The sequence below is a fragment of the Canis lupus genome, chromosome 23 (genome assembly GCF_003254725.2).
Source record: "Canis lupus dingo isolate Sandy chromosome 23, ASM325472v2, whole genome shotgun sequence".
Classification (NCBI taxonomy): Eukaryota; Metazoa; Chordata; class Mammalia; order Carnivora; family Canidae; genus Canis; species Canis lupus.
Genome location: NC_064265.1, coordinates 31,333,924 through 31,352,097, shown reverse-complemented (window position 1 = coordinate 31,352,097; position 18,174 = coordinate 31,333,924). Strand labels below are relative to the sequence as shown.

The 18,174-nt window shown below is 41.6% G+C and overlaps 1 protein-coding gene across 11 annotated transcripts in view; it reads right to left on the bottom strand.

The window, feature by feature from the left end:
* Nucleotides 1-771: 771 nt before the first annotated feature.
* Nucleotides 772-18,174, bottom strand: part of CEP63 (centrosomal protein 63) — a 65,061-nt gene continuing 47,658 nt past the window's right edge. For 5 of the 11 annotated variants that reach the window (XM_025448742.3, XM_025448745.3, XM_025448741.3 and 2 more), the window contains exons 13-15: nucleotides 14,875-15,080; nucleotides 13,794-14,073; nucleotides 11,293-11,675 (exon numbers count right to left, since the gene is read on the bottom strand). In XM_025448742.3, the coding sequence (XP_025304527.1) occupies nucleotides 11,517-11,675; nucleotides 13,794-14,073; nucleotides 14,875-15,080 (645 nt within the window). In that variant the 3' untranslated portion in view covers nucleotides 11,293-11,516. Of the gene's footprint in view, nucleotides 8,824-11,292; nucleotides 11,676-13,793; nucleotides 14,074-14,874; nucleotides 15,081-18,174 lie in introns of those variants that run through there. The other 6 variants (XR_007405262.1, XR_007405261.1, XM_025448746.3 and 3 more) reach the window with 6 other exon arrangements.

Genomic DNA, 18,174 nt, shown 5'->3' with positions numbered 1-18,174 from the left:
GAGAACGGGGTGCACTGGGACCAGGAGACTCCTACAGAAAGGAGGGGCAAGGGGACACCCAGGAGGATGGTAATGGGATAAATCTGGAGAACAGCTTCACAGCAAGGACGATGGACCCAGTGTAGAAAGGAGCAGGGCAGACTGGTCCAGGAGGCATGTCATAGGGAAAAAATCAAACAGGACAAATGACTCGGTTACCCGATGCAGCTGACTTCACTGGGGCTATGTTAATGACACTGAGGAGTTTGTGGGACTCTTTGGTGAAAGCTATGTTGAAAACAAAGCAAATGCTAAATTCACGTGGAAAGGTTGTACCCCCCAAATCGTATGAACCATAGTATGCTATACGTGGGTATCTACACGGTCATACTAATGTAAATGTCAAGTACTGATGATGCAGATGCTGTGTTTAGATAGCTCGTGTCATTCGAGCCCCCTCTCCCGTCTCCCAGTTTTGAGGACGAGGTAGCAAATTCTTCCTTTCTCAGTAATGTTCAGTAGGTTTTTGTGGAGCTTTGCATATCTTTTATTAGGTATATTGCTAGGTATTTACAGGGGAACTTTCATGATGTGGTAATGGTATCAATCTTAAAGTGCGTTTTCTAATTGTTGCTAGAATATAGACATAGGGTTATACGACATGAAATCGTGCTGTGTGTTCTTTGTGGATGTGTACAAATCCAAAAATATAGCTGTGAGGTGTTAACACCATCACCAGATAGCACTTGCTTCTGGAAACAGAAGAAAGGCATGGAATGAGACCAAAACAGAGACGTTTTCAGTAATCTTTTATTCTATGTAAGTTTTGAAGAATATATGACGAAATGTTGGCATTTGTTAAATTCAGGGAGAAAGAAATCATCCGTGTCGCTATTTTTAAAAAGACAGGGGCACCTGGGGACACAGCTGGTTGAGCATCCAACTCTTGGCTTCAGCTTGGGCTAGGACCTCGGGGTTGTGAGTTCGAGCCCCACATTGGGTCCCGTGCTCAGTGCCCTCTGCCCCTCCCACTCATGCTTGCTCTCTCTCTCAAATAAATAAATAAATAAATAAATAAATAAATAAATATTTTTAAAAATCTTTGCCTAACCCAGGGTCTCAAAGATTTTCTCCGGTTTTCTTCTAGAAGTTTTATGGTTTTAGCTCTTAATGGAAGTCACTCTATTGCAAGATGCGCCCCATTCTCCATGGAGGATAAAAAGAACACATGGTGGGTGACCAACCTCTCTGGCATCTGTTTCCCCTGGAGCCCTGCAGACAAGAAGATGGCCTCTCCTTTCCTCCTGCCGCCTTCCCCACCCCCTTTCCAGGGGGCCTTGCCTGTGATAATGGACCCTGCCTCCGCCAGCCAACCTTATCACCCCAACACTGGTGTGCAGAGGTTGCAAACTTTACTGCTTGGCATGCACAGTGTTTAAAAAAAAAAAAGTTAATGCCAATATTTAAAAATCAGGAAAATCACATCAAAATCTGACTGGCCAGCTTTTCTCAAGAAGCCCATGAACATCTCCACAGAGGGTTGAGTTGCAGCGCCCCCTTTGGACAAACTGGCTGTCCAGGTCACGGCACACCTGCCCCTCCAACTGTCTCCCAGGCCCTGAGGCCAGCCAGGGTCAGCTGCCCTCTTCGATGCTACCTGCAAGGCCCCATCTACAGCTTTTCCATCCTCTTCCCTATTCAGCAGCTCACCTGGCCTCCTGACAGCCTTGCTGAGCCAGGATCAGAGTCCACACTCTGCATATGAGGAATCTGCCCAAGGGCGTACAGCTGCTAAGTGGCTAGCTGGCTTTGAGGCCCTCCCCCTGTGCTCCCAGACTCCTTTCCTGGGCCCCATCGCCCTGGGCACTGAGGCTGTCTTTAGGCATTGGTGATGCAAATTGCTAAGGGCACAGGTGTGTTACTAGGCTGTGGTGTGCACCTGTCAGAGGTTCTGGGAGCATGAAGGAAGCTGAGGATCGTATCACCTGCGCTGACATCTGCAGGGAGTAGCAGGAGCTCAGGCTTCTAAGATGAGGGGTTTGCTTGATTAAATGTTTGATGAATGGACTAATAAATGGATGAGCTGTCATCTGAGTAGGCCACATATGTTTAACCATTAATCAAAATAGATTTTAACTGCAGAAATATTTTAGCTGAGGCATATAAAGAAAGAAGAGGAAGGGCAAGCCTGCAACGTGCCAGAACCCATGCCAGGCCCCACCATGAGTTCCTCTCATCTTGTGGCTGAATATTTTGGAGGGGACTTGGCATGAAAAGCAGAGACAGTAATACTTGCACAACCCTCTGGGGTAAAAATGGAGAGGATTTAAAGGTGTCTATATGGGACAAAATTCATTAAAGTTTCTCTGCCATATGTAATTATGATGATAAAAATAAAATGCAAGTATTAGAAAAGACATTGAATTTATATGAAACTTCCAATATAATCTTTTAAAAAATTTAATGAAAACCCTGAGCTTTCTTTTGTGACTTTAACTTTTATATAAGGATTTATGCTTGAAACTGTTACACACAATTCCCGATCAAGGTATTTTTAATTAACAATGTCTTTAAATTCATCACCGTTCACCCTGATGAGAAACTTTGCAAAGTAGTGATAACATTCTTTACAACATTAATTTGAAAATTACAACAATATAGATCGTATTTAAAGAGTCTAGTTGCAAAGAAAAAGTCTAGTTGCAATTTCTCTTCCTTCATTGACAAATTTATTGTTGATGTTCCTAGTGATATTATAGATAGACTTTTAACCCAATCAAACATTTTTAGGTCTAGTGCAAAACACTAATTTGGGTAACTTCTGAATCTTGTTGGAGCAGTCAACTTGTAGCTAGCTTCGGGTAAGGCGTGGTAAGGGGTATAACAGCAGACAGGATTATCTGACCTTCGCTGGATAATGTTTGCCTTGTTCATAGTATTTAAGCTTTTAATGTCTTGAGATTCCACAAAGATTGAGACTGTTGGATTGTTTTTTGAAGACAGAGATTTTGGTCTGTTGTCTAGAGATACACCTACAAGAACATCACCTGGCCCCCCTACATCAACCACCCTCAACATGTCCCTTGCCCCACAGTTTCCAGGTGGCTGCACTTGGGCTGCAAAATTCTCTTTCGGGGCACAGAGCACCAGTTCCTCCAGTGTTCCATTGGCCCCTTGTCCACAGTGGACAGTGGCATCCTCCGCAGCTCTGTCGAAGATGTCCAAGTGGTCCAGCTTCTCCCTGGTCACATGCCCACCCCAGGCTTGACCTGGCTGCCCCAAATGTGAGGACTTCCAAGGATCCAGGGACCCCAATAACCCAGGTGGAATGCTCTGGCCTATCAACGCACAACAGCAGTTCACCAAGATGCCCAAAGGTATGCCATGAATAAAAAAAAAAAAAGGAAAGAATGTTCCCCTAAGTTGGTGACACTAAGCACAAATACTACCCCCTGTACAACAGTGAATGTTCACAGAAAACCAAACTGACCCAGGTATGAAGTAAACCATTAAAAAGCTCTAAGCCTCTACGTTCTTAACCTGGAGATCACAGACACCCCTACCAAGGAGTCCAAGGATAGAATGTGGGGCTCCGTGAACTTGGATGGGAAAAATTGACATCCTAATTCTCAATAAGCCCTAACTGAAATTTAGCTTTTTTTCCATTAGGAATATAGGCCATAAACCACAGCAACTACCAGTACCTGGGGCTTTATTCCAGTAGAAATCAGATATTTTCATAGCTCATTATACTTGTTGTAGACATCTCAAAATACTATTTTCATGCAGCACTGCTTTAAAAGCACAGTCAGCAACAGACCTGCCACTTGGTCTTGTTATTTAATGAGTTAATAAAGAAGCATATAAAATGCCATATCATAAATTTGTTTTTTCTTAGGTTTTGATAACAGACCGTTGAAATGGTTGGGTTTTCCTTTTAACACTACGTGTTTTATTTTATGTGCTTAGGCATTACTTTGAGGGGTCCACAGGCTTCACCACTCTGCCACAGAAGTCCCTGGCACACAAAAGGTTAAGAACACTAAATGTCTAAGGCCACCAGCTCCCAGTGGTTTGGAAAGCAATAGGGGAGGCAGGGAGAGGGATGGAGGGGTAGAGGGATCTTGGCCAGTGAAAGGAAAAGAGGCAGTTCTCCCAGTTTCATCCTGGCCCTAATGGATATGATATGCAGCATTTCCCATTCTGCTTTGGCATATTTCTAAGGAACACGTATTAATGTTGAAAAATTTCAGATCTCTGGAAAATAGTTTGAAAAACTTGGATTTAGGGGAGGACAGCCTGAGAAGATACTGGAATTGCCTAGTGTTGCTTTAAAATGTGTTAGTATTAAGACTTTTTGGAGCAAAACAAAAAGATCAGGTGATGTCTTCTTAGTCTACAAGCAGTAGCTCATGCAGACGGTAGCAGGCTGAACATGCCAGCCACCTAGAAACTTTCCTATCCTTTGCTCACGGTCCAGGACTAAATATGAACAGGTTAGGATCCCACGCTGGGCTGAGGGCCTGTCAGGGGGATCACTGGGGAAATCACTTGTGTCCTGCCCTGCCACAGCACTCCTGGGTTTAAGGGGACCCGCACATACAGAGTACTTGGGAGTGGGCTATATACTCCACCATGGTTGAAGAAACTAACTGGGGGAGGGGGGCTGTGTGTGCACCTGGGTGGCTGAATGAAGCATCTGACTCAATTTCAGCTCAGTTTATGATTTCAGGGTCGTGGGATCAAGCCCCGCATCAGGCTCTACATTCAGCAGGGTGTCCGTTTGGGATTATCTCTCCTTCTGCCAATCCTACCCCATGTGCTCTCTTTAAAATAAGTCTTTTTTAAAAAGAGAGAAAAGAGGGGCACCTGGGTAGTGTAATCTGTTAAGCGTACAAGTCTTGGTGTCAGCTCAGGTGGTGATCCCAGGGTCATGAGATCCAGCCCTGACTGCATGTGGCTCCACGCTCAACATGGAGCCTGCTTGGGATTCTCTCTCCCTCTCCCTCTCCCTCTGCCCCCCTTGCTTGTTCCCTTTCTCTCTCTCAAATAAATAAATAATCTCTTTTTAAAATAAGTTAATTTTTTTAAAAAGAAAATAATTGGTAGGAAACACTTTTTGTCTTGTTCATGACATTGAATTTGAGACTGAGGACCTGAAACACGTGTTCTAGATTGCAGAAAGCAACTACCAGTACCTGGGACTTTATTCCAATAGACTAGTGAGGGACTGGTGAGTTGTTTTAGTTCATGCGATCCATCAGGGGCAAGACAAACCCAAAAGAAGGCCTATCGAGAGGCCCTCATTGCTTCCCCAAGCCAGTGCCATGGATTAGGACAGCTCTGGGAACTGACAATTAGCTCAGTCACAGTAGATGCCTCCCAAAGGAGTGGTTGTTCCATAAAAGCACTGGGCAAACTAATGTCAGATGGTCTTAGCTGATCTGTGTTCCATAGCGGAAGAAATGAGCAGGTTTATGTAATGGATCTGGCTTTTCTTTCTCTATTTTTCCCCAGTCATGCTTGGAGAGATACTGGAGGATTTGCCAGGCAGTCTTAGGGCACAAGTGCCATATTCACACACTTCCCTATCATTGGTCTGTAACGCTCTCTAAAACGTTCTGTACGCAGTCCTCCTCACCACTGAGGGTAGTGCCAGGCATTTCTGCAGCCCCTCCATACATGATGCTTAGCCAAGAAACTCTGCCTGGCTGATCATTATGGACTTTGCTGCCAGGACCCTCAGTAATCCTGGAAACCGCTCCCCACCCAGGCAGCACAAGACCACGCTCTGCTGGAGAATGAGCTGGGGCCTTGCAGTGTGCCCAGCTCCTGGCAAAGCCCTCGCCCACATTACCTCGCAGTACAGGACTGCTCCGCTCACAAGCAATTATACAGACAGAGCTTGGCCACCCCTTCTCTAAAGAGGACCACCACTGTTACTCCTGAATGTGAGTGCAGAGTGGAAAATATGAGACTTTGATATGTATGTGCTGTTAAGTGCTGTGATGTTTTCTGAATATAAACTTGAATTTTTTAGGCGTTGCTACGCATCAGGGAGGCTTTTTTGGGTAACAGCTTTATTAAGATATAATTCACATACCATATAATTCACCCATGTAAAGTGTATAATTCAATAGATTTTGGTTGAGTGATATTCAGAGTTGGGCAACTATCACACAATCTACTACAGAACATTTTCATAACCCTCCAAAAGAAACCTCTTTAGTCTTCACCCCCCCAGACCCTCCTTCTTACTGCCGCTAGCAACCACCAACGTACTCTGTCTCTGCAGATTTGCCCATCATAGCTTCTTCGTATAAATGGAATCATGCATATGTGGTCTTTTGTGACCAGCTTGTCACATAATAGAATGTTCTCAAGGTCATTCAGTATCATGGCAGCAGTATTTCATCCCTTTCTTTTCCCAAAACAAATTCCATTGTCAGTATCCACATTTTATCAACTTACTGGTTGATGGACATTTAGGTTGTTTCTACTCGTGGCCACCACGAGTAATGCTGCTACGAACGTTCACGTGCTACTCGTTGTGTGGACTTGTTTTGGTTGAGTTTGGGCATGTACCAAGGGCTGGTACTGCTGGGTAAATGGTAACTCTAAGTTTAACTTTTTGAGGAACTGTCAAATTGTTTTCCAGGGTGGCTGCACCATTTTACATTCCCATCAGCAACGTATAAGGTTTCCTATTTCTCCACATCAACACTTGCTATTGTCCATCTTTTGTATTATAGTGGCTGTGAAGTGGTATCTCACATGATTTTGAGTTGCATTTTCCTGGTCAGGTGATGTAGAGCATCTTTTCCATTTGCATATCTTCTTTAAAGAAATGTCTATTTAGATCCTTCACCCACTTTAAAATTGGTTATTTACCTTTTTATTATCGAAAAGCTTGAGTTTTTAATGACTATTCAACTGCATTTTAAAACTTAGCCCCAATAGGAATTGGTTGGACTCCTGCAATTCTCCATCTCCCCCCAGAAAATAGAAGACAATTCTGGGAAAATTCTAGTCTCTAAAAAAAGTTGTGGTTCTTGATAATTTTTTTTGGCTCACAGATATCCTTGAGAATCTGATGGATGCTTTCTGACAGAAAAGTGGACACATGCAAATTATCTACTTTGCATTTAATATCAGAGAGTTCCTGGATGTTCCACCATTCAAGCATCACTTTAATAAGGTTTTCTTTTCATAAGAAGAGTATATACTTACTTCTGATTGTACTGTCAAATCATTTGAACCAGGCCTTAATGGGCAACATAAAATGGCCAAATTCTAGGTTCCCACAGAGGAAAAATGAGTGAACTGGTTGTCAGATTATAGAAATCACACTGTGGAGAAATAGCTTTTAAAGAAGATTGCTTTTCAAGGCTGCAGTCCATCATTTCTCTAAATTTTCCCCTGTGGTCAGGCCAGACCACAAGAGCTTTACACCATCACATTTGGGACCACCTTAGAACTGGTCTCTGATTGCACAGTCAGCCTTTGCCATCAGCCTGCACTGAAGCCCACTGTAAGGAAGCTGTGCAGATTCTCTTATTTTTATCCAATACAGAAGTGTTGTAGGACCTCTACTAATGCTCATACACCTAGCCAAAAGCTCATATGCACACTCAAAAAAGATGTGCTTCTCTTGAACCCATGGTCTGTTTTGATCTTGTGGGTGCCATGAAGCCTTTAAGTAATGTTTCCTTCTCTGCTTTTGCCCTTAAGAAGCTCAGAGGGAAAGTTGCTGCCTGCCCCTCGCACCTGAACTAGATGCTGGTGTGTGAATGGACATGTCCGGCCCTCATTTTTCTCTTGTCTTGATTCCACTGTTGGTTCTTTTTGATACATTTTACATCCTATCTCAAACTATTTCTAGAACCAGTCAACAAATCTCTAACCTTGCCTTTATACGCTTGACTGCCATTCGTGACGACTATTTGCAGATGTATGTTCTTAATGACAGAACTTATTTTACAGTTATTTTTCTCATATGTAACCTTTAGTTTCCAGACTCAGGAGTGTTTTGCAAACAGATTACCCAGAGTTTACTAGGTGTTATGTATCTGTGTATGCTAGGGAGGGTAGAATTTTTTTGAGGAGACATAATAGAAAGTGTATTTTGGGGGCCCCTTCGTGGCTCAATTGGTTAAGTGATTAAGCGTCTGCCTTTGGCTCAAGTCATGATCTCAGGGTCCTGGGATTGAGACCCATGTTGGGCTCCCTGCTCAGAGGGAAGTCCGCTTCTCCCCGCCCCCCTCTCTCTGCACCCTCACCCCACTCATGCTCTCTCTGCCTCTCTCTCAAATAAATGAAACCTTAAACAAAAGAAAAGAAAAAAAAAAAAGAAATAGTGTATTTGTTTCTATTCAATGAGTTACTTTCATGGCACTTACTAGGCCAGGTACCTTACAAATACTAACCTTCACACAAACCCTGTAAGGGAAGTGGTTTTTATTTCCCCTGTTTTATAGATGAGAAAGCTGAGATATGGACAGGTTAATTAACTTACCCAAGATCACACGGCCAGTAAATGGTAGAGCTAGGATTAGGATTAGGCTGGCTTGCTTGCCTGCAGAGTCCACACTCTCTATTCCTAGGCTCAGCTAAAGAGAGCCTGCACTTTGGGATCCAGGGCAAGCCACTTAATTCCTCCCTGTCACTTTGGAACAGTGACACACACTGCCTCCTAGGCTTATTGAGATCAAAGGCTCCGTAGAAAGGCAGCATCCTACTCACAGTGAGAACTCAACTTTGTCCTCTTCAGCTAGAAATCCAGACCAAAATTCACTGGGAATGCTGGCCAAGAGGAATGAGGCAACTCATCCAATACAACACCATCTGTAAACACCAAAAGTACAGGAGAGCACCCTTACCTTTCCATCTCACGTGAGTATCCTGTGCACAGAGAGCACAGAGAAACTAGCTCAAATTTAGTTTGACACATTTTAATATTTGGCATATTTTTTTGAAATACGAAGTTGGGAGATTAAATTATAATCAAACATGCTGACAAATTTAGACCGTTTACCTCAACTTTAACAATGCGGTAGAAGTTTAAGGAAGTACATAGTACCTCACGATTCCTTAAGTATCTCCAGCAACTAGAGTCTGTCCTTGTCCCTCCTTGTTGGCATGGGCCATGGAAATTTGGGATTGTACCCTACATATTTTAATTGGAAGCTTCAGACAGTCTGAAACTCAGAAATCCCCATATACTGACCGATTCGGATGGGTACAATATTTTTAGAGTCTGCAAAACCCTTTCAGAAATGTATTTTCAGTAAATCCTCTCATCCCCATTTTACAGGTGGGTGCACTGAAGCCCAGAATGGCAGTGATTTTCATTGACTGAGTAGTTACTTAGTATCTACTATGTGTGGGACACCACCTTGGATGTAGACAGGACCTTGTCCCCTGCTTTTACGGAGTTCCCAATTCAGTTTTAGTTTAACCAGTTGACTGTGAGAGACAAAAATTAGCACAGTGTGGTTGGTGATTTGAGAGGGACACACACAGGATGCTGTAAGAAATGAGAAGCTCTCCTACTCTGGTCAGGGGCTATGGGAAGGCTTTGCGGAGCAAGATAATAACAGCATGTAAAAGTGTGGGAAGAGGAGGCCAACCCAAGGAACAGCATGTACCAAGGCACAAAGGGAAAATGTGGTGCATCCGAGGAAAGAGATTTATCCATGGGTTCAAACTCTGAGTGCTTGCATAGTGCTGGGCTTGTGCTGGGTGACAAGGACCCCACCATAAACCAGAGAGGCTCCCTCAAGGAGCACATGGGCAGAAACAATAAAAACGTAAATCTAGGGGCCCTTGGGGGGCTCAGTCAGGTCAAGCATCCAACTCTTGATCTCAGCTCAGGTCTTGATCTCAGGGTCATGAGTTCAAGGTTCATGTTGGGCTCACGCTGGGCATGGAACCTACTTAAAACAAAATAAAACAAACAAAAAACGGGGCAGCCCCAGTGGCTTAGTGGTTTAGCACCACCTTCTCACCTTCTCCAGGGCGTAATCCTGGAGACCTGGGATCGAGTCCCACGTCAGGCTCCCCGCCTGGAGTCTGCCTGTGTCTCTGCCCTGCTCTCTCTTTCTCTCTCTCTCTATGTGTGTGTGTGTGTGTGTGTGTGTGTCTAATAAATAAATAAATAAATAAAATCTTAAAAAAAAAAAACAAAAAATGTAAATCAAGTAACAAAATGATTGCAGGGTGGGCAGTACCATAGAGGGAATAACTCAAGGCAGTGAGTTACAGAAACTGAAAGAAGCCAGGTCAGAGGTCTCCTGAAGATGGAATGTTAGAGTGCACACTTGACCACAAGAAACCCCAACCATGGGTGAGGTGAGACAGAGGGATTCCAAGCAAATGACAAGGACAACGATCCTAACAGGCTGAAGCTGGCTACACTGGAACCGGAAAGGCAGGTGTGCCTGGAGCACAGTGGAGGAAAGACAATGCAGTGGGTGGCACAGGCAGGCCCCGTTACCCCAGGCCCTGTAGGCTCTGCAAAGCAGTTTGGAGGTATTCTGAGAGCAGTAAGCAGCTTTTGAAGGGTTTTGAGGGAGGTAGAGGTGACAATGTTTCATTTACTGGGGGTCATGAGTAGAAGTAATGCCAGGTAGGAGGCTACTGCCAGAATCGAGGTGAGAGATTGAGTTAGTTTGGATCAGGGTGGTGGAACTGGAGGAGAGAAGTGGCTGCATCTGAGATAGATTTTGGAAGCCGAACTGATAGGACCTCCTAATGGCATGGGCATGTAGGTATGGGATCTAGCTACTCTTCTGATCCATTTCCTGTGATCCTCATATGCCGGCATCCTTCAGCACCCCAGGCCCTGCATTCTGCTCTCTCCCTAAACACTCTCCTTGGTAGACTTTATCAGGTGGATCTTATCAGCTCTCCATGGTTTCAAACACCTTCTGCACATTGAGATCTTTGTCTGCCCTTTAAACATCTCAGTAATGCAGATACCATTTCCATCTGACATTCCATAGGCACCCCACACCTCAAACCAGCCCATCCTCTCCTTTTTCCTCTCTCTCATACTTGTGTTCGGAGTAAGAGAGAGCTTCCTGTCCAAGCTATTTTGCCCTTGTACATGCTACTAGCACAACTGGCTAGTAAGCAGCAACACCAGGACATCAGTCTAGATCAGTTTGACTCTGAAATCCATACCCCTACCACATGCCTCTTTAGTTGCTTTATTTTCAACTTGTATCATAAAATCTTTAGTCTATAGCTATTCACATTTAAGTCAAGAGAAAATATCACTTTATAATAAATATTAATGTGAGGGGAAAAAAGTCAAGCAAAGTGGTTTATTCTTACAGGTTATTGCTGGGAAAAGTTCTTCCAACAAACCAGTGCAGTGACAATGACTTAGAGAAGTATCAGTTCTTCAGACTTCTTCACAACAGTGTTAGGCTGTCTTATCTTCGCAATTTTTCTATTTGTATTTTGAAGAGACACTACTTTGGGTGACAACAACTCCATTTTTCTTTCAAGATTTGTGATATTTTTTAAAGAGGTTACTTGAGGGTTGTGAACTGTTTCACTGTCTTTTCACTCTCTCTTTTAAGTTCTTCAATATGGGCATCCAGGCGCTCTAGAATATGATGCGACCTCAGCTCCTCCTCTTCCAAAAATCTGGTAGCTATTGAACCAAGAGGAGATACAGGCAAGGGACACTAGAGGAGAAACAAATTTTGACATATGTAAACTGAGCAGTATACTTCTCAGATGCAATTTCATGCTATTTTCTAACTAGAAATATTAAAAGGTGACTTTTAAAAAAATACTTTTTTTCTGAAATTTGTTTTTATCCTAATGGTAAGACAGTAAAGAAAAAAAAAGAGGGTGCCTGGATGGCTCAGGCACAGTTAAGCATCTGCCTTCAGCTAAGGTTATGATCCCAGGGTATTGGAATCAAGCCCTGAGTCACGCTCTCTGCTCAACGGGGAGTCTGCTTCTCCCTCTCCCTCTGCTCCTCCCTCCTGCTCATTCTCTCTCTCTCTCTTTAAAATAAATAAATACAATCTTTAGGGAAAAAAAGAAGTTGTTCCATAAAAATTATCACAGACCTCTTCCTTGCTGACCTAAATTATATAGATGTAAAGTATCATATAAACATATTAGTTATGGGTCTGAAGAATATCTCTGTTTAGACTTTGTATGAAGTATATAAATAGCCTTTAAGAGCCTTTAATACCCCAGAAGAGAGTATACTCAAGGTCTGTTATTTAAAATTCACTTTTAAACTCTGAATATGTTACTTTGATTTTAAAGCAGAACAAATCTACTGTGAAATCAATACTTTCTCTCCTTCAAAAACCTCAATCCATAATCCCTCATCTGAAACTCCAGGGGCCACCATGGTATTTCAGAAACCAGACCTCAGAAAGGTAATATAGGACATGCACCACACACAGTCCCTCCTCACTTGCAGTAGTTATTTCTAGAGTCACTTCAAACACTGAGTTAGTGAATAACGAATTACTGCTCCTTGGGGAAACACACACACACACACATACGCACACACACATGCACAGACTATCATCCTAAAAACAACTCATCCTGGTAGGCTCCATTTTCTTTATTTTACAGAAAAGAAAACGAGGTTCAGAAGTGTGAAGTGACTTGCCTAAGGCCATTCCACTAACAGGTGCCAGAGTTGGGATTCCAACCCTGTTCAGCAGGCGCCAGAGCTCACACTCCTGGCACTACACTGCAATGTCCCCAACTCCTCCCCCTCTGGTCACCTCTGTGTGACAGCTGGACTGGAGGCACCTTGGCCAACCTCAGCGGCGAATGTGCAAGCCTGGGGATTCAAATTTTTCCCAGCTCTGCACATGACCACAAGTGACTATAGGAGTCCCTATAGTACTGACAGGGGGTTACAAATAGCTTAGCGAGTAGGCAATTCACCAAACCAGAACCCATAACTGACAAAGATCAACTATATTCCCTTAGTGGAATCTGAGGTAATGTCCCATAATCAAACATACTGATATTTCTGAAGGAAAATGCTAGAGGGGATTAAATAAAGTCTATGCATATTATGACATTGGTTCAGTTCAGGGCAGGTTTTCATGCCAAATAAGTTTTGCTGCTAAACATAGGAAGGAAGTTTTCAGAAAGTTTTTGAATCTCTGAATCACATGTAAGTGAAGTGGAGACTTATTTTAAAAACAAAAGAAAACCTTTCCGTGGACTTGTCAGTACATTAACAAGTCAAAAATACTGAACTTTCACAGGTGTGGGACCATTAACTGGTGAGGCAATGAATGGCTAGAGGCAAGTGCTTCAAGTCTGCATAGCAGGTGCAGGAACATGGGGCCAGCGCCGTGTCACACTGTGTGGTTCCGAATCCATGTTCTGGACACGTCAAATGCAGTTCCTTCCTCTGCCTCCACCCACCCTCTATGTCCCTTTCCCACAGTTCCTTCCTTCTTCACTGTCTACACCTCAGTACTATCTTGGCATCCAGAAATATTCCTTGAACCAACCATTCCAATATAAAATCAACCCTCTCTGAAAAAGGAAAGGAATTTCCAAATTAGGGTTAAAAATAAAGGAATAGCTATTAATTTTCGGAACTAAAATGAATTTTGAAAAGTAATCATGGCTCAATGTGTCTTGACAAGCAAAATCATAAGACAGACATACATGAGAATAACATGGAGTACTTAAGATAGAGAACTAGTAAGAAACAAACACACCCCATCACCCTCCCTTTCCCTTCAAATAAAAAATAAAACCAAACTAAACAGACTTAATAAACTAGTAAGATCAGAAAGTTTCCATACCGAAGATATAAACTCTTCTTCATCATTTATACTCTCAGAGATAGTGTCAGAATAATTGGCTTCGTTTGTATCTAGCACTGAAGGCAAAGAGTTAGTTTTACACAGAAAGTTAGAAGGCAAAGAGACGGTGGAACTGTAAGGGGTGATCTGAGAACTCAGGGGGCTGAGGACCCTGGACATGGGCTCTATACTATCCAACGCTTGTCGTCTCGGAGAATGAAGACCTGTTTTGTAGTGCTCAGTCTTTACTCCATCATGTCTGTACGGGCCATGGGTTGGCCTGGATAGCAGATTAGAAAACAAAACAAATATAAATTGTAGTAACTTTTCTCTTTTAACATAGAACTGTTGCAGGAAGTTCGCTTAAAAATAAAGGAACAGGCTAACCAGTAAGGCTGTAATTTACAAAGTGAGCAGCCCACTTAGACCACATGTTCTTTCCATCCATTCAGGCCCAATATCTAATCCCCACTGCCAGGCCCCGGCCCTCAAAGGAGTACAATAGAGCAAGGAAGACAAGCTGCCAGAGTAACCTAGTGTGTTTGGTGCTAGGCCAGAGGGAAGTACTGTGCATACAGAAGGGCGCCTAACGTCCTCTGGGGTTGAGGTGGCGGTGGAGGTGAGGTGTCAGCAGAGGCTTTGGTAAGTAGGAAAACATAGGAGCCATATAATAAGAGCGGAAGCCAGGTGGATTTCCATGGAATGCTGGCTTCCTATGGTAATAGCTTATAATTAATTGACCAAAAATACAAAGGAAGTTTTCTTAATATGAAAAGCTAATTTCTACTTCTCATGGTACTGGTGGGGTTAGAGAGGTGGGAGGCAGCATGGAAAGGCTTGGGGAAGCAAGGACATTGTTTATACATATGTCTAGAGTGTGTGAAACTAAAACTTGAAAAAACTGCTATACAACCCCCCGCCATTCATTAACCTCACAGTAGCTTTACTTGTATATCCTGTACTTCAGAGTCAAACATAAAGTCATTTGAGGAAGACTTAATTTCTGGAAGTCTGAAATTATTCTCAAAGAAATGAGAATTATAATGGTACACATTTTAAGTAAACCGTGAAGAAATTTTACTTGAACTCTGTATTCTTGAACTCAGGTGCTCTGTTGTGTGTTGGTTTAAAGATCCTGTCATGGTTTTTTTTGCATATATGAGTAGAAATCTCCAGCTTAGATTTAGTATCCATCAAATCTTTCTGAAGTTGTTGATTTTCAGACACTAATTTATTTAATGCCTCAATATAATTCTCCTGGAGGTCTGCTAGTGAAATCTCTTTTGCCTAATAAAAAAGAATACCAGAGTTAAATAAGAATACCTGGATCTGTGATACCACTGGTGGGAAATTACTTTTTTTTTTTTTTCTTTTTAGTTGTATCTATTTCATCTATGGCTTTACTTTGGAAAAAGTAAATATTTGTGTTTGCCCTCCTATGAGAAAAAAAGTGTCTCTTACAACACTTTTGGAAAATTAGGAGTACAGTGAGCTTCCCTGATGTGTCAGGGAATATCTGAGGAGCTAGAGGAAGGCTGGAGCTCAGATGGAGGAAAGCTGTAAGTGAGAATCAGAAAGAGAAAAAAGAAAGAAAATAGCAGTCATGGGTTCTTCCAGAGTATCTATGGAAGAAAATTGAAAGAAAATTGAAAGAAAAAGAAAAAGAAAATTCACATGTCAAAGAAAGACATGTGAACAAAAGGTTCTGAAAAGGAATTCCAGCTGGCAAGGATAACTTTTAAATTAGTACTTTCTGGTCTTAAGGACTTTTACATAATATCAGTACCTATTCTAGTATGTGAAATCAACGTGAAATACATGGTAAAACAGTAGAATTCCTACTGTGATCTGGTCTGGGTTCTGTGATCATTAATTTTATTGCTTTTCAATTCTAGGTGTTTCCTGGTAACTATACCTGAAAAAACGATGGTCTGGACCATGTTTTGTTTTTTGTTTTTTTTTAAGATTTTATTTATTCCTGAGTGACAGAGAGAAAGAGAGAGAGGCAGAGACACAGGCAGAGGCAGAAGCAGGTTCCAAGCAGGGAGCCCAAGGCAGGACTTGATCCCAAGTCTCCAGGACCACGCCCCCGGCCAAAGGAAGGCACTAAACCACTGAGCCACCCAGGGATCCCCCTGTTTTTTTCTAATGACAAAATATTTCATTAACATTCTGAAAAAATTAGTAATTTTCTTTGGAATTTAATATGATTTTTAGCTTGGTCTCTTCTGTAAAGATTTTCTCAAAGTAAGCTGTTCAAAAGTGGCTTACCAACAGAATTAAAACATAAACTTTAAAATGCAGCCTTAAAAAAATAAATAAATAAAAATAAAATAAAATAAAATAAAATAAATAAAATGCAGCCTTCAACTACCTGAGTACCAGCAGTGACAATAAGTTACAAAATTTTTCAATAAGCTGTCAATGCCAGTTAAAATCTAAAAAAAAAAAAAAAATATGGCAGGACATAGAAGTTAAATTACAAACTATGGTCGATTTTTTTAAAGGAGGAAAAGAATTTTATCAGAGCTACTGCTTTGATTATTAAGCTAATTAGATAATTTCATTAAAATGGTTATCTAATCCAAACATTCATTTGTGAAAGTAATTCTACCTTCCTAGGTGGTAAAATGCAAGGCGGATCTTTCTAAAAATTATTCTCAATACCTACAGTATATTCCCACTAGGTGTAACTTCAAAACCAGAGGAGGTTTAAACTGCTTGACAGGATTTTGATCAGCCAGAGTCTGATATTTGAGATCATTAAATATATATATATTTTAAAAGATACTGCTTTGCCTTTGCCAGGCATCTTTTAAAGTTTTCTCAAATTTATTATTTTATTAACAACAATTACAGAAAAATTAATGTCAGAGGTAATATAAAAACTGGGTGCCAAGCAAATGCTGGGCTATGTGAAGAAAGAACAGGACTATAACTGTTAGATGAGAGTTTGAGGAGAAATCAAAGCTCAACAGAATCTCTGGTCCTCGTCTGGTTTAAGCACGCACTCCTGAGAGTTCCTAACTTAAATATGAAGGGGTAATCATTACATAAGATTCTCTCAATCAGGTATTGCCGAATCCTGAGCCTTTTGAAGATTCTGTAGTAAAAATCAGATTGGTTCTTGGCTTTTTCCACTACTAGCTTTATACTGGCTTTATCGGAGCAAATAAAAGTCTTCCTTCCTTCTTTCCTCCCTCTCTCCAACTTCCCCCTTACAAAGGGTTTAGCTGCTATTTCCCCTCCTCTCTTTCCCATCCCTTGTGGGTTTGCACTTAAAAAAATCCTTTCATGTTAGAGGGATTTGGGAAGGAGCAAGATTAGATACATATTTTCATCTGCCACCTTAAATGACGACATAATATTTCATAGTATAGCCACAGATTACCCATCCCCCTTAGAGGCTAACATTTAGTTTATTTCAAAATTTTGTACATTACAAATAACACCAGAATGACCATTTCCACACATTTGCTGCTACAGGATGGGTTCTTTGGGAATGCAGACTGATATGACCTTTCTGGAGAACTATTAGGCAATGACTATCAAAATCAGAAATGCACATGACCCAGGAGTTTATAGGCTATATATATTTACAAGTTTAATGGATATTGCTAAATTATCCTCTAGAAAGGCTGTATCAATTCACTTTCTCATTAACAGAGCATGAGAGCCTGTTGCCCTATATCCCTGCCAATACTGGCTATATTCATTTTTAAAAACCATTGTCAAGGGGCAGCCTGGGTGGCTCAGCGGTTTAGCACCGCCTTCATCCCAGGGCGTGATCCCGGAGACCCGGGATCGAGACCCACGTTGGGCTTCCTGATGGAGCCTGCTTCTCTCTCTGTCTCTCTCTCTGTCTCTCTCTCTGTCTCTCTCTCTCTCTGTCTCTTATGAATAAATAAATAAATAAAACATTTAAAAAAATCATTGTCAAGCCAGTTAGCTAAGAAGTATTTATTTAGTTTTGATTATTAGGGAGGCTAAAAAGCTTTTCTCGTTTATTTAATTTTGCATCACTTCTATGCATTATCTATTTTGTCTATTTTTCTACTGGATTCCAATCTTTTATTATCTTTCCAGGAAATCTTTATATTAATATTTTATATTAACTTCTATTTGTAGATTGTTTCCCCAGTCTATTAGTCTTTTTTATGGGATCTTTTGCCACCCACAAATTTTATATTTTTATGTTGCAAAATTGTTTATATTATAAAATTCTTTATGGCTTCATGATGGTAAGCAAATCTTACTGTTCCAAAAAATTATAAAAATAGTCCTCAATATTTTTATTTTATATTTTTTTATTTGAATACAATTTGCCGGGCAGCCTCAATGGCCCAGCGGTTTGGTGCCACCTTCAGCCTGGGCGCCGCCC